Source organism: Pleurodeles waltl, chromosome 12 (genome assembly GCF_031143425.1).
Source record: "Pleurodeles waltl isolate 20211129_DDA chromosome 12, aPleWal1.hap1.20221129, whole genome shotgun sequence".
NCBI classification, from domain to species: Eukaryota; Metazoa; Chordata; class Amphibia; order Caudata; family Salamandridae; genus Pleurodeles; species Pleurodeles waltl.
The window spans coordinates 233,569,956-233,593,043 of NC_090451.1; the positions used below are offsets into that span (position 1 = coordinate 233,569,956).

The 23,088-nt window shown below is 43.5% G+C and overlaps 1 protein-coding gene across 5 annotated transcripts in view; it reads left to right on the forward strand.

Annotated features, from left to right (window-relative positions):
* PMFBP1 (polyamine modulated factor 1 binding protein 1) overlaps positions 1–23,088 on the forward strand; it is an 881,291-nt gene that overhangs the window by 641,804 nt on the left and 216,399 nt on the right. For all 5 annotated transcript variants that reach the window (XR_011199809.1, XR_011199811.1, XR_011199812.1 and 2 more), the window contains one exon: positions 2,327–2,494. Coding sequence is in view for 1 of the 5 variants with exons in the window: in XM_069216463.1 (XP_069072564.1) it covers positions 2,327–2,494 (168 nt within the window). In the remaining 4 variants the exon portion in view is untranslated. The remainder of the gene's footprint in view (positions 1–2,326; positions 2,495–23,088) is intronic.

The window sequence follows — 23,088 nt, forward strand, 5'->3', positions numbered from 1 at the left end:
CAACCGCTGTCCTAATATGGTTTGATTCCAAGTACTCGAGGGCAACAGGCAGTTGAGGGGGACCCTCGCAGGAAGTCCCAGGGACTCTGAAGCAGTCACTATTGACAGCAAGCTTTATAAAGAGTGTTTGAGGAAGCACAAACTTGGAGTTAACATATGTCATTGGGAGTGTATGGTTTCTGCAGCTCAAATGAAAAATCTAAGAGTTTTGGGCTACAGCTATGGACTGCTTTGCTTCTTGCCACCAAATTCCCCAACTTTTGCTCTCACCTTTCTTTAGCTGCTTCGGTTTCCCATTTTCCAGCACTATATAGAGTAGGTAAGGGTGGACTCAGCCCCAACCTTGGAAGGTGTAGTGGCCTTCGACTTCAAACTGACCTTCACAGTAGAAGAAAGCTGCAGTAGAATCCTGCCCTGGGGCACAACGCATCCGATCCAGATAGCATGTCGATTGATTGGTTAACTGCAGTACTGATTTTTGGGCGCCCCTACTGGCAAACTTTTTAATAATCCAGACATTGGTAACCTCCTGACTTTGTCCACTATCATACCCATCTTTGAAAAGGTGACCATGGGTAGCGTAAATGCTACCACCCAATTTCTCTTAAAGACATACTTGTCAAAATAATTGAGAGAGTGATTTACAACAGAATGTGTCCTTGGGCAAGTAGTAACAATATCTTACACTCTACACAATACAGTTTTAGGGAGCAACTGGGTACAGTGGAGCAGTGTTCAAACCTGTAGTTAATCTTAGACAGATATACTATAGCTAGGCGCTGTTCCCTTTACCTTGCCTTTGTGTGTGTATCAACAGCCTTTAATCCAGATAATCGTTATAAAATGTGGATTTCTCTATTAAAATTGGTCCTGGATCCACCTCCACTCCACACTAAACGAAACACCAGGGTGCAATCTGGATGTTCCAGGGAGCTCACAGATCCTTTCCTGTTGTCAAAAGGTGTGCAGCAGAGTTGCCTGCTCGCCTGGACGCTGTTTATTTTGGAAATTAAACATATGACCCTGTCTTGTTCCACCAGAGACATTCCTTACATTAATAACACATTGTTGCTGGCACTGCTGTACATGGAAGACGCTATATTGATTGCGTGCACTTCGGTTGTTATTTGCAGCTTTTGTAGATTTATGTCCAGTTTGGATCTTAGAGCTAACTTTAGCAAGTCCCATATCATGGTTTGTGGCAGCAAACAAAAAATAAAAACAGAAAAAAACATTGGGTTAAACCGTCTGACAGTTGTTAACAAGTTTTCATATGTAGGTACTTGTTTTTTTACACCTTAGGGTGCTGGTCCTTGAATACCCAGCACAAGTTTACCAGATCACTGGGCTCTTTGTTAGCCATTCCACGCCCTCCTGGAAGGATCCATAAGCAGTCTGGGTTTTTCTCAACTATTCTTTAATCCCTTTTTGGTTGGACCTCAGAATAAGAAAGTTGTGAAGACCCAGTTCATAAAAAGTGCCCATATAAAGAGGGAAGATGCTGAAACCCACTATGACTGTTTATTTATGATCAGGCGGTTGTGTGGTATTTTAACAGAGTCTGGTGTTAGATAAATGGGAAAGGTCGCTATTATTTTGGTTCTGGGCTGAGTTTGTTGTCTATTTATTATGTTTTCTGTTCTACATGCTCTGTCATCCAAACCCTGCCCTTATGATGGGAAGTCCCCCCAATCCCTTTGACATTTTATGTTTTTCTGTCAGTTTTTTATATCCAATATATCAAAAAGTTTTAAATTTCCTATCTTAGAAAACTTAATTTTACACATTGTAGACCAGCCTAGCGGCATCTTCAACTACTCCAAAATAAAGAAGTTTGTTTTTAGATGTAGTGTCTTTTTAGAATGCACAGTTTATTAATAGAAGAATGTGTTCCAATGATTTTAACTGTTTCATTTTGTTCTGCTTATATGGATTTTAATTGTACATTGTCTGAGGTTAAGATTTTGCTTTGTTTTACACTTATGCATGTGACTCGCCTGCGAATACATATTTTTTAATTCATTGATTGAAGGACTCCCCAGATGGCTATTCAAGTGCAAGTAACATAACACCATTGCACCTAATTAAAGAGCAAAACAGTGGCTAAGGTCAGACACAATTGTAACCTACACCCAGTGAGCCACCTATCATTAATATCCTTCATCTTTATTTTCAGTGCATAATTAGACCTTGCCATTGCACAGCCATGACTGTATACACTTATGTGAGTGAGGCTGCTAACACACCACGCTCAAAAAGGCTAGCCCTAATCATCCACCTATGTCGCTCCTCTTCTGTAGCTGAAATCCTAATTTTATTTCCTAAGCTTAATGAACAGGAGTTGGTGAGTCGAGGTCTTCGTGAAGAGCTGTCACAGCAGCACACAAGGCACGAAGAGCTTCAGAGACAACTCCAGAGAGCTAGAGACAAGGAAAGCACTTTAGAGAGTGATAACGAGGATCTGAAGATAAGACAGCAGAGCAATGAACGAACGGTAAGTGTCCTAGAAATTTCACTTTTTTAAAGGTAGGCTCAATAAATTTCACAAGATGGAATTGCTTAAAAATTGTACACAATACCTTCATGGCATGTGCAGCTTGGGAAGTATCTCTGCTGATTGGTGTCTGGCCTAGGCAGTGTTGAAGAGAAAGAACAACTGGTTGTGCATTCCTGATTAGTTTGTTGCTATGTAGATACTGAGATTAATTTTTTTTTTTTTTTAATGTTCTATGCAAGTGTGCTTTTTTACTGGAGGGGCAACAGTAGAATGCATGTTTCTCCATCATGGAATTGTCCTTGATACTTGTGAGCACTGTATAGTCTTGCCCATATGCAAGATCTCGGAGCACTTTTACAACAGATAACTTGTTAAATAAAAACAATTTGAGTAAAACATATAATCCATATTGACCGAATAGTATCTGTTTTAAAAAAAAAAAGGATCCAGTTAAAATAGACAGGCAAGTGACTGCTATTCCCTTAAATTAAAGAAACTAAGGAAAATAAAACTAGGCAGGCAGGATCTTCAAAAAGATTGAAGTCTGGCACAGCTCCTTTAAGAGATTCACCAGAACCACTGTCTCATCATGCTCTTAATGGCAATTACTTCATTTCAGTTTGGTGGTGTAGCTGGTTCCAGAACTCATCAGAGATATCATTTTGATGATTAATATTGTATAAAGAGGGTGAGTTGTTTATATGGCATCATGTCGTGTACCATTGCAGGCACACTTGTACATTCACAGCGGACTTATTATACAGTACTGTTACCTCTATGAATTGTGCCCGCTAGACACCAATGCCTTCAGCACACGCATGCAGTCTAAGTCCACTGCTCAGTACTGTACCTTCTCTGTAATGTACCAGGGTGTGCTTTTTACAAACCCACACACTGCCACCCCGCACACTCACCGTGTGTGCGCTGCACAACACTTCACCCTTCATAAGCACACATACACCCGGGACATGCTTTTATTGCCCATGCACTGCATAGCACTAGGTCTCTCGTGTAATGTATTCCTTGCAGGCATTCATACACCCAGCACATGCGCTAAACCCACATGTACTACTCAACAGTACTGCTCTATCCCTATACTGTACCCTTCCCCGGCACATACATTCAGAGAGGAGTCGCTACTCTTGTGCTGCGCAGAGCTCCACATCTACCTGATGTAGGTCAAGGGTGAGTTAAGCACCCAGCAGCGGAAGGGAGCCTGTAGGCCTCACTCCATTGACACAGGGTAAAAAGTATCTGTAGCTAGGCAGCTAGCTCATACACCAAGCATTCATTACATATTTAATTCCTATTTCCTCTGCTGTTGCCCATTCAAGCATGTCTCGGAGCCAATCAGTGTAACTGGGGGGTTGCACACTTACCTATTTCATGGCAGTGCGTCTTTTCGGCAACACCAGGCCCAGTAAAAGGAACCAGTGGCTGAGGTTTTTGTTGGTTGGGAATGGAATAAGTCACAGCAATACAATCCACAGATTACGCGAACATCCCATCCAGTCATACTTAAGGTCTCCAACACTCTCGTCCATTAGGGCACTATCACAGCACACTGTCACACCACATGTACAAAACCTGCCACAGGAGAACTGCATCGAGCACACCGGGACGAACGAGTGGCATCTATCTTACGTACGGTAGGTGCTGGATATGCCTGGGGTGTAAAATTTTATTGAGTCAGCTTAAAACCTGCATTGGAGCTCACTGCACGGCCCCCTTCATGGATCTGTTCCCACTCTCGGGTAGTTAATGACTTGCTCAGTGCATCCTCCCATTTCTCTTGCGCTTTGGGCACAATGTTCAGCAGATCTTCTCTCTGCTCGGTAGAGGTGTGATATCTGTCTGCGTGCTCTCTTCAATGTGAGCAATACATTCAAAGTTTGTGAAGACAGTGGTTCATCAGGAAAACAAGGCCATATTTTGGTTATAGTGTAGCTATTGCCCGGACCCTAAAGTAAATGTTTCTCTCGCATCTGCCCATGTGATAAATTGACCACTCGGGTATAAATCTCCTAGGACGTCACAGCCGCCAGCCCTCCAATGTTGCACAGATATCATCCCAGTTATTTTAGCAAATGGGTGCAGTGTCCGGAGCGGCATATCCCGCTCTTATGGTGCATGTCTTATAACTCTCGTAACCGCCCTTTCCCAAACCCGACATTCATGGTTTATCATATTGGGGAGGTAGGGGGTGGGACATATAACAAATAAATCATCATCATATCCGTTGTAGAGCCCTGGAGATCCACCTCGTGATTTGGTGAAGAACTTACATTATATCCTTCACATGCTATTCATGAGAACATACAATAATCATTGTTCTGCACCATGCAGGGTACACTGCCAAGAGCCCTTATAGGCGTATTCCGCCTGAAGTGAGACTGCCATCCCCACTGTTGTTTTCCTTCTATCCCTCTGATTCCTCAGGTTTTGAGGATGTTGCCCCAGGACCATGCATATCATGAATGGGCAGGACTTTAACGGAGTATGTGGTACTTGGATTTAACCCCCCAGTTCACTCCTCTTCTTCTCAGGGCAAACCTCTTCTCAGTTAGGAAGGGGCAGATTGTGTACTTGAAGCGTTTGTACTGCTACCTTCATGAGTGGAATTTGAGCAGGAAAAACTTGATCTACCTGCAGAGGTGTTGGACATGATTTCATCAGCTCTCAGCCCCTCCACAAATCTTTTTATTCTGGACGTTGGTCCAGTTTCATCTTTCATCTCTTGGTGTGCCAATATTTACCCCATAAAGGTACACTTATTTGATGTATTGTGATTTCTCTTTCCCAGGCCTGGCAAGTATTTGCTGTGCGCTATTTGTTGGCTCTTTCTTCTTTTCTTTCTTTGTCAGATCAGTGGTTGTTGATTAATTCTCCTAACATTGGTGAGTGAGGCCGGGCTCCGATCAAGATGGCTGCTGAAAAGCAGAGCTCCCTGCAGACAGCTTTTCCTATACCCATCTGCCCATCACCTGTAACATTTTTGCTAACCAATGTTTCCCCTGTGTTGAAGTGAACTGTTCTACCCTAATTAGGCTGAAACATCCTGGCTAGCTAGCTGTTCTGTTTGAGATGCTGAAGAGGATAGGGTACCCACGCCTAGCTGGGCTAAACATATGCAGAGGCATCTGACTGAGGCCTGCATTACTACGCTGGGACAGGCCCATGCGATCAGGACAGCTCCATGGTACCAGAGAATGCGGGGCTGCTGGCATAAGATAGCAGAATAGGCTACGGCACCAAACTGATCTGTCCACATATGTAGAGGGAAGTATAAACATTTTTAAAAAGTGATCGATAGAAAGCTTGAATTAATCTCAACCACTAGTAATGACTCATTATGTTTGTTTTTGCCACTGTGCCACCTCAGATCAGACCCAGCCATCTGCAAGTTAGCCATGGTCCTGTTCCATTAGGTACAGGCCAGAACCAACAGACAAATCAGGTCCTTGCGGTGCTAGAACATAAAAAACTCAGACTATTTTTGTTTTATTTGGGCCTCTTCAGTTAGGTACTCAAGTGGTACATGAGAACAGAACCTACGTTTGAGGAATACCTGTCCACTTAGGGTGTCACAATGAAGAACACAAAAACGTGATGGATAGCATGCTTTGTTTAATCTCAGCCACTGGTAATTACTCTGGGAGGTGTTCCAATCCATCATTTATTTGCCCACCATGCCACCTCAGATTACACCCAGATGTGTAAATCAGCCTTGGTCCAACAGGAAGAGCCTAGCTCAATCTTCCAAACTAGGTCATGTCTGAACTGGAACAATGAAGAAATCCAAGACCAGTTTCGGCCTATTTGGGTCCGAGTAATTAACAGTGGCTGAGACTAATTCAAGCATTCTATGGATCAATTTTTGCATTCTTCATTGTGACATCCTAAGTGCGACAGGTAAGCCCAAACATGGGTTTAGTGCTCACAGTGACACTTGAAGCAAGCTGCACCTGACTAAAGAGGCCCTTATAGGTTCCAGCAATGGGACATAATAGAATCTCCACAGTTGGGTGTACATATGAGGTAGACAGGTAAAGAAGACCAGAGACTAACTGAGTGAGAAATGCACTTGGATAAGTCACATTCTTTTAAATACACACAACTGTGATATGACATCATTGGATGCAGGGAGTTGATAGATTTTTGCTTCTTGGAAAATGTGTTACTAACCAAACCTTTGTGACGGAAAACCGTCTCACAGGTTTATAGAACTTTAGTTAATAATTTCCCAGATGAAATGGTTGCAACGAGGGACTTGGGCAAGATGAATGCCTCGAAATGAGAGAGGTGATATGGAACCGAAGGAAGATATCGATCGGGCAGGTTTCTGACTCAAACTATTGCACCAAACATACTACACCAGGATGCAACTAAAGAAATTTGGCCTCACACAGGCAGACCTCTGCCTGAGAGGATGTGCTAGCATGGGAATCTTCATCCACACATGGTAGGAGTGCTTGTTCTTAACTAGTTTGTGACGATGGTGGGAAAGCACCCATCAGGAAACGCAAAATTGCAAGTGGAGTGAAATGCCAGAATTATGCTGCAGGCTTGTGAGGTCACCAGTCACCCTAAAAATACAAAAACAAATGTTCTGCGGCCAGATTTGGCATTGCAAGGCTACCAATATTATTTCACCATTATTTATTTATGTAGTTAGTTATGTTTTGGAACTCAACAGAGGGCCACATATAAAATACTAAAATACTATCATTATACACGTTTACACAAGAATATTGCAGCAGCATTAAAAACAATCTGAAAAGGTCACACTGCGTAAAGTGCAAAGAAACAAATAGCTGCAGCATTACAATGTATAATTAATTACAACACTATGGGAAGCTGGACAAATATTAATATGGACAAAAGACAATCTAAAGTAAGTCACAGCATAATAAGTGCTGATAAAACATGTGCCTACATAACTACAAAATGCAATTCATTACACAATAATAAAGTGCAAGAATACTAATATACGCAAAAGACAGTCTAAAAAGGTCAAAACATGTAAAGTGCAAATGATAAAGTGCAAAAAGTGCTAATGCACGTAATCATAAACAATTAAAATACATTAAAAAAAGTTAAAGATTTTTGCACAGACCATTTCAGTTGAGGGGAGGGGACGAATAAACATTGACGAGCCACAACTGCTGAATGTATATTGTATTTCAAGAAGACTGATCTAAAAATAGCGAGGTGCAAAGTGCAAATACGGCCACTCCAAAAAAAACACATGATTTAGATTTTGAACATGATTAAAACAAAATTCAAAGTCAAGGCACCCAACATATGCCCAGGTTTCAGAACTAGCAGTGCAACATAGACTAGTGCATGCCAGCTGAATGAGTGGGATGTGTATAGGAGCAGAGTTTGGCACGGAAATGTAAAAGTGTGGGTAGGATGGTGTGATGCCCATCGTTTAGCCCGAGGCCAAGATGTATAATTGAGACAGTCAGCTGTATGATTGTGCGATAATAACTAAATGAACAGGAGAAATGCCCTGGCGGAGTAACTGAGAATAGCATATGAGGATTGCTTGAGGAGCTTTGAGTGGGACTATATATTCAAGCACATGATGACACACACCAATATTGTACTAACCCATGATTGTAATTATTGTAGAGACAGTCCTAATACTGTGTGCGTCTCCTAAGTATATATATGACAGTGACAATGTGATTGGTTTGTTTTATGTTATTGTATTACATTTTTAAAAAGTCTGCTATATGTATGCATTTTCTGAACGTGTTGACCCATTTGCTTCCCCTGTCCCTTTGTTATGCCTCAGCAGTATCTTAACTTGGTTTTCACTTTACTGATGAGTTCTGCCATTGAGCTAATGCACAGTTGCCTTTTGCAGCTGATCAGGTTAATGATTGTATCCTTGATCACAATTACCTTGGCTCAGTGTGTTAGCGAGCTGTAGGCTTTGTCAGTTTTGCTTCATTTTATCTCATCCTTCCCAGACAAATTGTTTTTGAGCGCCTATACTTCTTCATTGCAGAATGCTGTCACCCTGTTTCAAGTCCTTCGTTACATCACTATGCCAACATTCTGTCGATCAACTCATCACACCAAAAAAGAGAGACTGTCACCTAAATACTCGCTTGATCCTCAGCTTTTACATTGATAGAACCCTTGAGTACTAGTTGCATGATCAACTATTCCTTGGCTATGCTGGTTCTAAGAAAGGCAATGTGAATCAGAAACCATTTTCTGCTGTATCATGCTGTGCTTCAAACTCTGCTACACTCTTGCAAAGAGTGTAGCAGCCTCCTGAGGGAATAGGGCCATATCCACCAGGATGAAGGCCATTTCTTCAGCATTGGTCCAGGGTTTTCCCTTCCCCTAGATATTTGTCAGGCTGCAAAATGAGGTCTGGTTGAGGAGGCATTACTTTCTTGAGTCTGAAGTTGTGACCGTTTGCCACATTATTGTAATTGTGTCCCCCAGATCTGTAATGCAAACTATCATAAAAAACTAGATTTGTGCTTCTCTATGCTGGAGTATTTCAAATGTGTCTTATTTTGACATGAAACAGATCCATGGGATTTTTAATTAGAGGAAAAGATAATACATCTTTTTAAAGAAACAATTCTGATTGATATTTCTTCCTGCATATTCCTAACCTCATGGATGCCCTACAGGCACGGGACTGCATCTGAAAAGTTAAGCTTTTTTTGCTCCAGTAGGTGGTGTAAGCAACAGCTTCAATTTTACTCTAGTGCTTCCTGAAATGTGACATCACAGAGCCTTATATTGATCAGTGCTCTGAAGTCAGTTTTTATGCTCTGTGCTGGGGATCCAGACCTTGTCTGCTGGACGTTTTTTAAGAAAAAATAATTGAAGTGTCTCTTAGGGTGAAATGGCATCTCCAAAAAGGACAGTATTTGGTTGATGCCATCCCCTCTGCTCTCAGGTATCCCTTTCAGATCCCTATGACAATCATTCTTGCTGGGGAGATCCTGCACACACGTCAGAGTCTGGGTTTCATGTAAATTTGACTATGGAGGGGCTGGGAGGGAACTTCTTTTACTTCTCAGTACATCAAGCAATGGAGTCATTGCTTCTTTAGACCCTGTTCCTGAGAAGGGGGAGAATTTGTCATCCCCGGAGAAGTCCTCTCACACCGTATTCAGTACAGAATGAGGGACTATTCCTGTTTTTAGAGATGCATACATTCGCGGGGTTCCCCTAATTGAGTAAGCTGTTCCCTGACCTCTTCTGGAGAACATATGATGCCAGTGCTTGGCTTTATTCAGCTCCTCACCCGATGCTGCTTGTCTCCCTTATGGCTTTCTCAGCTCCTTTTGTTGACCCCACCCAAGTGGTCGCTTTCACCCAGGCCTAATTGACTGTTGTGACCTCCTCTAACTTCCTTAAGTGCGTCTTTGGGCCCCCAGAAGGATTTGAGCTCTTCATTAGTACTATTACAGTGTCCTCAGCCTCAGCACTGGTCTACTCCCTTTGCTGCTCCTGATGCTGCTATGGGCCCAGAATCTCTTTTTGTGCTGCCAAATACCTTGCTGGCTGTTCTGACACCCATGCAGGTGCCAGTATCATCCATAGTGCCCTTTCTACATCTATCTTTAGTGTCACCTAAGTCCAGGACATTTTAGGCCAATGAGCAATACACTAGAAAGGACGGTGTTGAGTTATGTGTTGACATTTCACAAGCTCCATTTAATGTTCTCATGGTGAGAAGCACAGTAGTAAAGTGGGCACCTGTCTGTCTTATTCAGACTCTTAAGCAGGTCTTTATTTGTATTTGTGCCCCCAAAATGCCAGTGACTTAATTCCTTCTACAGAGATTGATATTTACTGTCCCTTGTGGAGCCATTGAAGTTTTAGCATTGCTGATGCAAGTTGTAGAGGTGAAAGCTAATTTATTGGCAGAAATCCTCCAGCCCAGTTTATCCACATCAGAACCCTTGTTGCCTTTTAATGAAGCTCTCCTAAAATGTCTGCTTGGACTACCCCTTCTCCACTTGTTCCTGACCAGGTTGCTCACACTCATTGTCCTGCTCCTGAAGATCAAAATGTATGATTCTCTCCTCTTTTGTTTTCCTGAGGCCTGGTTTTTCGGATTTCGTCTTCCCCAAACTTAACACCAGTTCCTTTTCTACCTGTCCACCAGATAGTCATAATGGATTGAGACGATGGGAATCCTTGCCTTTCGTACATGTTACAGCAAATGCTTGTAGGTGTGAGAAATTACATTATTGAGGTGGTTTATGATATATTTAGGACCGTAAAGCAAATTCTGACATATGGTCTTGACACTAGGTACCGTGGTCAAGTCTGTGGATTTCTGTGAGGCCACTCATTGACATGTTTGGATGCAGTCCTCCGCTATCCCTGGAGCTGCCCAGGCAAATCTAATAGATTTTCCCTTGATTCCCCTCTCCACTTCATTAAGATCTACTTGGATTTAAAAAGTGTTAAGCCTCTGCTCAAACTTAAGTTGTGGGGTCTTGTAGGAGGCTGGACTGGCTTGTAGTGAGTACCAAGGGGTACTTACACCTTGCACCAGGCCCAGGTATCCCTTATTAGTGTAGAGGGGTGTCTAGCAGCTTAGGCTGATAGAAAATGGTAGCTTAGCAGAGCAGCTTAGGCTGAACTAGGAGACGAGTGAAGCTCCTACAGTACCACTAGTGTCATATGCACAATATCATAAGAAAACACAATACACAGATATACTAAAAATAAAGGTACTTTATTTTTATGACAATATGCCAAAGTATCTCAGTGAGTACCCTCAGTAGGAGGATAGCAAATATACACAAGATATATGTACACAATACCAAAATATGCAGTAATAGCAATAGAAAACAGTGCAAACAATGTATAGTCACAATAGAATGCAATGGGGGCACATAGGGATAGGGGCAACACAAACCATATACTCTAGAAGTGGAATGCGAACCACGAATGGACCCCAAACCTATGTGACCTTGTAGAGGGTCGCTGGGACTGTAAGAAAACAGTGAGGGTTAGAAAAATAGCCCACCCCAAGACCCTGAAAAGTGGGTGCAAAGTGCACCTAAGTTCCCCAAAGAGCACAGAAGTCGTGATAGGGGAATTCTGCAAGAAACAGCAACACCAGCAATGCAACAACGATGGATTTCCTGACGAGGGTACCTGTGGAACAAGGGGACCAAGTCCAAGAGTCACGATCAAGTCGGGAGTGGGCAGATGCCCAGGAAATGCCAGCTGTGGGTGCAAAGAAGCTGCCACCGGATGGTAGAAGCTGTGGATTCTGCAAGAACGACAAGGGCTAGAAACTTCCCCTTTGGAGGATGGATGTCCCACGTCGTGAAGAGTCGTGCAGAAGTGTTTCTGCGCAGAACGACCGCAAACAAGCCTTGCTAGCTGCAAGGGTCGCGGTTAGGGTTTTTGAATGCTGCTGTGGCCCAGGATGTCGCCAATTGCGTGAGGAGACAGAGGGGGCGTCCAGCAAGAAAAGGCGCCCACTCAGAAGCAAGCAGCGCCCGCAGAAGTGCCGGAACAGGCACTACGAAGTGGAGTGAACCGGAGCTCACCCGAAGTCACGAAAGAGGGTCCCACGATGCCGGAGGACAACTCAGGAGGTCGTGCACTGCAGGTTAGAGTGCCGGGGACCCAGGCTTGGCTGTGCACAAAGGAAATCCTGGAAGAGTGCACAGGAGCCGGAGTAGCTGCAAAACACGTGGTTCCCAACAATGCAGTCTAGCTTGGGGAGGCAAGGACTTACCTCCACCAAACTTGGACTGAAGAGTCACTGGACTGTGGGAGTCACTTGGACAGAGTTGCTGAGTTCAAGGGACCTCGCTCGTCATGCTGAGAGGAGACCCAGAGGACCGGTGAAGCAGTTCTTTGGTGCCTGCGGTTGCAGGGGGAAGATTCAGTCGACCCACGGGAGATTTCTTCGGAGCTTCTAGTGCAGAGAGGAGGCAGACTACCCCCACAGCATGCACCACCAGGAAAACAGTTGAGAAGGCGGCAGGATCAGCGTTACAAGGTCTCAGTAGTCGTCTTTGCTACTTTGTTGCAGTTTTGCAGGCTTCCAGCGCGGTCAGCAGTCGATTCCTTGGCAGAAGGTGAAGAGAGAGATGTAGAGGAACTCTGATGAGCTCTTGCATTCGTTATCCAAGGAATTCCCCAAAGCAGAGACCCTAAATAGCCAGAAAAGGAGGTTTGGCTACCTAGGAAAGAGGATAGGCTAGCAACACCTGAAGGAGCCTATCAGAAGGAGTCTCTGACATCACCTGCTGGCCCTGGCCATTCAAAGCAGTCCAGTGTGCCAGCAGCACCTCTGTTTCCAAGATGGCAGAGGTCTGGAGCACACTGGAGGAGCTCTGGGCACCTCCCAGGGGAGGTGCAGGTCAGGGGAGTGGTCACTCCCCTTTCCTTTGTCCAGTTTCGTGCCAGAGCAGGGCTGAGGGATCCCTGAACCGGTGTAGACTGGCTTATGCAGAGATGGGCACCATCTGTGCCCATCAAAGCATTTCCAGAGGCTGGGGGAGGCTACTCCTCCCCAGCCCTGACACCTTATTCCAAAGGGAGAGGGTGTAACACCCTCTTTCTGAGGAAGTCCTTTGTTCTGCCTTCCTGGGCCAACCCTGGCTGGACCCCAGGAGGGCAGAAACCTGTCTGAGGGGTTGGCAGCAGCAGCTGCAGTGAAACCCCGGGAAAGGCAGTTTGACAGTACCCGGGTTTGTGATAGAGACCCGGGGGATCATGGGATTGTCTCCTCAATGCCAGGATGGCATTGGGGGGGGGGGGCAATTCCATGATCTTAGACATGTTACATGGCCATGTTCGGAGTTACCATTGTGAAGCTATACATAGGTAGTGACCTATGTATAGTGCACGCGTGTAATGGTGTCCCCGCACTCACAAAGTCCGGGGAATTTGCCCTGAACAATGTGGGGGCACCTTGGCTAGTGCCAGGGTGCCCACGCACTAAGTAACTTAGCACCCAACCTTTACCAGGTAAAGGTTAGACATATAGGTGACTTATAAGTTACTTAAGTGCAGTGGTAAATGGCTGTGAAATAACGTGGACATTATTTCACTCAGGCTGCACTGGCAGGCCTGTGTAAGAATTGTCCGATCTCCCTTTGGGTGGCACAAGAAATGCTGCAGCCCATAGGGATCTCCTGGAACCCCAATACCCTGGGTACCTCAGTACCATATACTAGGGAATTATAAGGGTGTTCCAGTATGCCAATGTAAATTGGTGAAATTGGTCACTAGCCTGTTAGTGACAATTTGGAAAGAAATGAGAGAGCATAACCACTGAGGTTCAGGATAGCAGAGCCTCAGTGAGACAGTTAGTCATAACACAGGTAACACATACAGGGCACACTTATGAGCACTGGGGCCCTGGCTGGCAGGGTCCCAGTGACACATACAACTAAAACAACATATATACAGTGAAATATGGGGGTAACATGCCAGGCAAGATGGTACTTTCCTACAGGTCTTCCGTAGGGTGGTCCTGTCAATAGCATGAAAAAGTCAGTCTATAAGTGAATTCATCCTTGCAAGCAACACCAGAGCTCTCAACCTGGACATCATCTGATTGAGCCTTCCCGTGACTGTTGGGGACATGATGGCTTAAAGGGGTGCCAAGCCTGACCGCAGCAGTCTTCTTTTTCCTCTCAGACCTCCTTTGGGAGACCCGTTTAGAGCATGCTCCTGGAGTGCATATGCCCTCTGCGAAAGATGTTCCTTCCTGTCAGATATGTCTTTTATCATTATGGCCACTGAGGCCTCCGGATAGTACATGTAGATGCATCCTGATAGAGACTTCTGCTGTAGGTTCCTCACCTGTGACTATTCCCCAGGCATCGGACTGGACCTGAAAATTTTCAGCAGTACCTTTGTGCATCGGTACCTAATGTCTTGGGGCTCCCCAATATGTCGTTCTGCTCCCAAAATGACATGGAGTGTCTATAAAGTCACCACTTCTGTTCGCTGTTGTCTGTTTCTTTCTTTCCGCTCCTCCTGATAAAGATCTGGTTATCCCTCAGGTCCTTCAGAGACACTTGACCTTGAAATGATTTCCAAATTTCCACAATGTGCAAGGGATATCTCACCCTAAAACAACAGGTTTTAAGCTGTGACAGTCAAATGTCTATGACAGAACTCAACAGGTGTGCCTGTGTGTGTCTGGGGTCGAGGCATAACTCCAAGGCCTGCAGTGTCTGTATCAGTGAACCTGAAGACAATCCCCAATGTTTCATTGCCAAGCATAAGAAGACTCCTCGCTGAAACGGCTCTTAGGATCATCCCGGTGCAGGAGTTGCCAAAGTTGCTTGCAGTCTTCATTGCAATCCAAATTGTCTGGCAAGTCTAAAAAGAGCTATAAGAAAACAAAGTGGCACTCGGCCCTAACTTGCCGCTTACATTAGTCTTCTTCTTTGGGGGCCAATTGCGTAGAGTGGCACTTTCATTCTGGTGGGACAGACTGTCCCAAGGTGTACCACTGCCCTCTCCCGCATGTTGCAGCTCGTCATCTCCCAACCTGGTGGGACTATCTGTCCCAGGGTGCTTTGCCCTGCTTTGGAACTGTGGATTTCCCTATCTACCATCAGCTGCGTTGAGGGGGGAGGCGTCTAGATCGACCTGTTAGCGATACCTCTTCCCCCCATGGCGTGGGATGTGCGTGGGCCATGCCCCTGCAAAGCCCGAGCGAAGGGTGAGCCCATCTACGCCCATTGGAGGCTGGGCCCCCCTCTTTTGTCTTTGTTACTAGGATTTTCACTATAGGTGAAGTACCCATTGCTTATAAACTTGATTGGTGCTAAGGTATTGCCCTGCCATGGAGTGGTAGTTGTTTTTAGCTATCTGAAGCAATATGTGTTAAACACCACTGAGGAGGCTACTCATTTTGGAGGACAAGTAAGGCCATCTAGCAATTACTTTGTCTGTGTGGCAAGACCATTGATGCCATAGGACAGAGTACATTTTATTATAGCTTTAAGTGGACAGATGTAGCTGTATCCATGAGACCCCTTGTCATCAATAAATGGTCAAGGAGATGGTAGTGAGGTGTTTTTCTCTGTTTACTAATTTATTGTAAAGAAGGCAGTATGAGATATTGTGATGCCCACGGCGGTATTATCCCCTCTCTTTAACGCACACTTCTTTGTTTTCTCCTTTTCCACTTGGCTCCTTTTTTTTTTTTCCTTAAGTTAAACTGTGCTCATATCAAACCCTTGATTGGGGACTTTGTTGGGGGAATGTTTTTTTCTTGCCTGGTTACGTCCTATCTACACACATAGGGAACATTAAACTGGGGGTAAGATTCCCATGTGTAAATATATAAATAGCAGGGGTTGAGGTAAACTGAAATAAATCAATCCGGTTGAATATGGGTAAATGCAAAGTGGTTGAGCTCCCTCTGGGTAAAGGGAAAATCCTAAAGAAAACGAGAAGAGCTGGTGTTAACTGTAGCATAGCAGAGATAGATTACCTAACAGAAGAGGTTGAATCCTTGCTGTGTGACAAGACTAAATTACCAAAAGTTTATGACACAAAAATATTGTCCTTCTTCACAAAAAAGGCAGGGTTTCAACAGGTAAACAAGATCTCCCATGGGTCGGGGGAAGATGTTAGCCAAATTGCCCAGCTAGGCCACAATATTACAACAAAAATAGCTAAAGGTAAAACCGTACAGGCCTCATGCTTGTCCCCAAGCCACAGACAAAGTATAGAGGAAGAGGTTGTAGGGCAGGGGATTTCAATTGCCTGTTCTAATAGATACACAGTCCTGGCTGAGAATGAGACAACCATCATGCTGGATAAAAAACTTTGTAGATCGTCCCTCTCAAGGCGGCCCAGGGGTTAAAGTGACCCATGGGGGAAGGGCACCAATGCAACCAGAGCAAAATACTTGTCTGAGATGTAAAGCTTGGGAGGGAGGGGATCTAACCGCGAACATTAGTACTCTAACAAAAGGGACTATGGAGCTAAGGAGCTTGATTGAAGCACTGACGGTATATGTCTAAGTTAGGGATGTGATGGGAACAGACAGGTACATGTAAGCAATGCATTCCTTAGACTTTCACATTCAGCAGGTAGATGCTCAACTTCCTTACGACCAGCAATACGGCTCATTCAAAATCATGAGCAATGCTATTTCACCTACATATCACTGTGGTGTACGAAGCGGGATAATGATTGTAGTAGTAGGCCCGCAGTCAAAGTAAGCACCAGACAAGATTACTCCATAAGAAAGTCTTTAAAATAACTCCCGCCACCTCCCTCCCCAGCCCCCCCCCCCCCCTAAACCCAAGAAGGCCATCAAACATATCAGCCATCACCAATAGAAGTAGGGCCCACAACTAAACCATGTATGTACTATGCCTTATGGAAGGAGGACTACCAATTTTGAAACAGCACAATACCCCAAGGAAAGCCCAAGGCAATACAGGGAACATACAGTTTCCTTAACAAATGTGCTGAAATTACGCCAATCATGCAGGGAAGATTTGGACTTGGTTAAAAAAAAACACTCATCCACTGGATCAGACATAAACTCCAATGCCTGTCAGTCATCCGCTCGTATATTGTGAGAGCGCGAAGATTACCTGATAAAAGGTGGGGTAATGATACTGTTGTATTAACAGTAAACAACAAGAGAATGGTAGATGGTTTTACTGCTATGGAGCTAAGATATACCTTTCCTCCCAACTTCACCATCAGATTCAGATTGTATAGACCTACCCCTGCTGAGCCTTTAGCACCAAGGAATAACCAAAGAGGGATGGGCCAGTTAACAACAATTAGAAGAGAAATTGATCTTGAGGCAGTAGATTGACTGACCCAAATAGGCTCAATAGTTCAGGACAAAGAAACCAGAGCAGCTTTGGATGAAATCCTTGGTGAGAATATGCAGCAGAATTTGTGGGTGGGAAGAAGCGAGGAGCCAACAATTAGTAATGTTGGTCTTGGAATAACACAAGGGACTGATATAAGCACTGCAACACCAAAAGTCAAGGACACTGCTTCTTTCATGGAGTATGGCAGGTCTAAGGAGTAAATTAATTGACCCTATTCGGCACGAGTATGTCGATCAATTCCATCTCTGCATTTTACATGAAACCTGGGTTATGGATCCACCACACAAGTTGGGCTAAAAAACTTATTTTGTGAGTGCTACCCCAGCATCAAGTGGAAGACCCTTAGAGGGATTGGTCCTATGGGTGAAAATCTCCCTAAGCATTGAAATAAACATGTACGAGGTAGCCTCCTCTGATATTTTGGGGGTGTCTTTGAGTGCCCAAAACAAGACTCTACTCCATGTTTTTAATGTCTATGTAAGACCAAGGAACTCAAATTTGTAGTCATGTGTAGTTCAAATTCTGGATGACAGCTTAAAAAATATACCTTCTAATGAAACCGTTTTAATAGGGAGGATTTCATTTGTACCTTCGAACCCATAAATGGCCTTGAGAAACTTGTGGATACAGCAAGCGGTATTCCCCACTTGTCTATTGAATCGACAGTCCCTTGCAAGGTCACAGCTATGCAACTTGTGCATTTTACCTTGAAATACGGATTAAGGGTCTGTAATGGTAGAATTTGCCAGGTTAGTGTTAACTTGGACACATTTCAAAGAGGCAATGCCCACTCAGGGCTTGACCACATTATGCACAGCACGATAACTTAGGATAAGAATATCAATGTTTAGAATAGATAATACAAGAGAAAGTGACTACTTCCCGCTATGTTTAGAGCTGAGAGGGTGCCTCCCAGAATCTAGCAGCTTGAGAAGGGGTACAGCAGGGTTCCAGCCTACTGTTAGCAATAATCGTAGGATAGTAAAATGGCCTTCAGTACTGAGTAAATTGGGGGTCATGGCAAACATATACAATGTGTTCGCAGACTTATTGAATCCACATGTCGATAAAAGACCTACCGACATACCAGTTCTAGATATACATCAATCTTTAGTTCTAGCTTTAAGACCTCATTTAACTAAACCAGCACAACAAAGGCAAAACCAGGGACTCAATAGCCCTAGATGGCTTAATCCCTGGTATACGAGAGAATGCAAAAAGGGTTAAAAAAAAAATTACTTGATGCTCCTAAGTCCAAAACTCCAGTAACGGTATGGGAGGCGAGGGCTAGTTATAAAAAAAAGTCCTGGTTAAACCAGAGAAAAACTGTGAAGAAGAGAACTGGGCAGTATAAAGATACAGTAACATTTTGGAGGATAGTTGCCAACAGAGGTAAAGAGGGAGTATCTAGCACTGAGCATCATTTAGATCCCAGAACATGGATTTGTCATTTCACCAATCTCTACTCTGAACAACTGGGGCACTTGGAACACCTGCACTGCCCACAGGTACGTTAACCAAGGCTTTTGCAACTGAAACCTGCTTTAGCCTGGAAGAGATGATTGTGGCCATTGGAACTATAAAACTGATTAAAGCCCCAGGCCTGGATAGGATTCCAGGGGACCTATTCAAACACAGCACTGATGTACGGGCCCCATATATAAATCTATTTAGTAAGGCAATAGCACTAGGGGCCCCCCGTTCCTGAAACGTGAAAAAGGGTGGAAATCATCCCGATTTGGTTTACTACACAAAATAACTGACTGGATGGAGGAAGATAACATTTTAACACCTTACCAGGCAGGCTTTAGGCCGGGAACCAGTACAATCAACAAGGTGTTCAGGCTTCTATCTACCATATGCTAATACACCAAACTAAAGTAAAGTCATCTATAGATTGCATTTATAGATCTATGTGCTGCCTTTGGTTTGGTCCCAAGAGGCCTTTATGGGCCTCATTTAGAAAATAGGGTATCCCAGAGGACATTCTAACCCAGGTAATTAGGTTGCACAACAGCAACTATGCAAATGTTCGGTGGGGCCCGAATGGCGAACTAAGAGAAGCTATTCCTATTAATAGGGGAGTGAGGCAGGAGTGCGTACTTGCACCAACCCTATCCTCACTCTATATAAATGATGTAGTCAACCATCTCAAGCAGTGCGCCCATCACTCCCCGAAGTTGTGTGGGGACTATGTCCTCACACTTCTCTTTGCAGTTGATACATTCTGATGTCCCAGACCCCAAAGGGCTTGCAAAGTTTATTAGAACGCTTCAATGCATATTGCATGCTAAAGGGGCTATAAATTAACGTAAAAAGGACAAAATACCTGGCTGCACACCCCACAGATCATTTAAGAAAAATTTTATGATCCAAGGGCAAAAACTTGAATGTGTGGCCAATTTTAACTATCTAGGTGTGACACTAGATTCCAAGCTGTCATGGGCTCCCCAAGTGGATAAAGCAAAAATGGCACTTTTCCATAACTCACTGGCGATTAGTAACAAACATCGAAATACCAGGGTAAAAGCAGTGTCCCCTGCTCTCAAGGTTCATTAATATGAGGCCCAGGCTGCCACTTTATATGGGGCAGAGCTTTGGGGAATAATTGACACGAAACAATTAGAAATGCATGAAAATAAGTTTGAGAGTCATTCTAGGATTACCTGTTTCAACACCCCAGATCCCAATGTACCATGATCTGAACTTAAAACAAATTGACCATTTAGCAGCCTTGAGGTCATTGCTTTATTGGATCAGACTATGGACAACACAAGATCTGGGGAAGCGCTAACTGAGCTGACTTTGATAAACATGTAACTTTTCCGCCATGTTAGGGCATGGTTTGTTAAATTTGCACTAAATTCCTTCTGGAACGAACCACATACACTTAGAATGCACTCAAAGGGCCACCTGAAACAAATGTAGTGGGACTACCTTTTAACAATCTCTATCAAAATTCTAGATTAGGAAGGTGAACTTCACATTTTGTAAATGTCAAACCAAATCCTAGTTTCGAAGAGCTGTTAGATACAATTCAACCATGTCATGCATAAACAGTTTCAGTACGATATCCTTCAAGTAAGGGCATACACGACAAAATGGGATCAACATAATAATAGTAGAGACAATTTGATTTGTAGTTTATGCAACATGGGTAGTACGAAAACTACTGAGCATGTGTTATTTTTTTTAGAAGCCTATAAGAATTCCAGAAGCAAACGGATTTGTCTGATTTGCAATAATTTAGGAATCAGGAAATATCAAGACGACCTAAGAATTTTAAAGTTTGACACTACTCCTTACATAGTGTTTGGAAGAAGCCAAATTTTATTAGTAGTTGCTTATGTTCGAGATAAGGTGGCTTTGAGATTGTAGAGCACTACAATTATTGATTGTATTGGCTTAGGCTCCCAGATCTTCCCTAGTTTACTCTGCAGGAACTCTTAGTAGGTTTCTACAATATAAGTGGAGTTACTAATTTAAATTTGGGAGGATGCTATAATGGCTCTATTTTCAGGCGTTCTCCAATTAGCCTTGATTAAAACCAAGTTTAATTTTGTGAATGGTAATCTTGAGATCTGATTACAAGGCAGCAACTCCTATTGATGCTGCTGAATTAAGGAATTTAAATCGAGTGGTTAACATAAGGAACATTTAAAGTTGGTTCTTATTTGATTTTATTACTTGTTTTGTCTCCGCTCTTTTATTCTCTCTTTTTATACTTATAATTTACAAGATGTATGTTATTCGAATGCCTGTATAGGAGGATTTTTGGAGTGCTAGTTCAATTATCCTCAGTAATTTTAAGAAATGTAGCATGAAAATGTGGTTTAATTGACTTGTTTTAAGTATTCCTTATGTAATCACAGAAACTGAATTTTAAATTGTATTTAGTATTGTTGTGTTCAATACTATTTTGATTAGTGTGTGATGTTTTTGTACTGAAGTGTGTTTTATGGATCTTTATATCCGAAATAAACAGTTTCTAAGATTTTAAGAGTGGATTCCTGAGTTTGATTTCCTTCTCCTCAAGGCGTCCGTCACATTATTGTCCTGGCCTAGACGCGCTAACCCCATGGTCTGGGATCAGGCTCATCTGCTGTACAGGATGCATGTTGTATATTGCAGTCTTGCACTCTCAGGAATGGTTTTCCTGTTGCCAATATAGTCTCCACTTCTTTTAAACATGCAGTTCTGCATTGTCATCAGCATGTTTGCCTTTGTCATTTGTGTGGGTGATGGTGGTGCATCTTCATGGATCAGATGTACAGTTGTTCCCATGTCTTGAGATATGGATGTTGATGGTGGGCTCGCCAGAGACCATCATCCCAGTGGGATGTTCGTGTTCTGTTCATCTGGAGATGCTTTTGTTGACAATTATTTAAGGTACACTGTTCCAGGAATTAAACTATTGTCCTAGGGGACCACTGGTCTCGGGAGCGAGAGCCCTCAAGCATCACAATGGATGACTAGTATCATCATCGGGAAATGCTCCTCACCAGGCTGGCACTGCAATGCCTGGTGGGCACCCCAAACGGGGGGCTCTAGACCATACTCATCTAATCGTGACTGGTGGAATCTACTGTGCAGTCAAAGATGCTTACATTCAGGCACCAGTAAACAAAAGAGAGGTCAAAAAATAGTTAAAATTGGTTATTCATCTCACAATCACCAACATAATTTAATCAGTATAATGAAGATGAAGACCAAGACTAAAACCAAAAAATTGAAAGTCATATGTAGAGTATAATGCTCATGTTACTTTCACAAAATAATATAATCTCAGAGGACTCCGAATTTTTGTAGGGCCTCTAAGTTCATGTCGACATGTTTCGCGTCTATCGGTCCAGCCGGATCCATTGACGCTTCATCAGGACCAATCAATTTTAAATCACCTCTTCACAAACACAAAAGAAAAACCACCTCTATTTAGGGTAGATAAACCGGTCACTTACATTTAAGTACACTGGTTAAGTCAGGTCACCCATCCCCAAATCGAGAACAGGCCTCTTGGGAAGCACGTTCCTGGGACTCAGATTGACAGATTGTGTTGCTGGTCCAACACTATGGACCTACCCTCTGAAACGGTGTCCCGAACAGTTGTTCGGGATGATGATACTAGTCATCCATTGTGATGCTTGAGTGCTCTCGCTCCTGAGACCAGTGGTCCCCTAGGATGATAGTTTAATTCCTGGAACAGTGTACCTTAAATAATTGACTACAGTTTGGGAGATCGTGCACTGGACCATATAACCTCCTGGTCCCTCCCCCGCTTTGTTTGAGATGCTTTTGTTGAGTCTGTTCCATATTGTTACCTTCAGCTTATGCACTGTCCCTCTTAATAATGACAGAGTATTTAGGAAGAGCCCTGAGAAGAGGGTCCGGTGCCTTTAGGCCACAGTTCTATTTTTGAAGATGGTGCCAACACACAGGATGGTGTGGGTTCACCTTCTCAGCATATGCAAACCCTTTAAAGTATTGCATTGGCCCTGGGATGGAGAGATTTTTGACAGCAAATTGTGTAGTTGGTTAGCTGAATGAGAGTGCACACTGTCTTATTTGGAATCATCCTGTGGTGTATTAGTGTCATTTTCTTCCGGCTGTCTACATTTGCACAATGGGACATTGCTCCATTGGCCTTCTTATCTTTTACAAAACCATTTGCCACAATTGTACTCCCTTTCCGTTCTGCTGTGGTGCCTCTGGGAGATATTGTCCTACTGGTGTAACTTTTAATTCGGA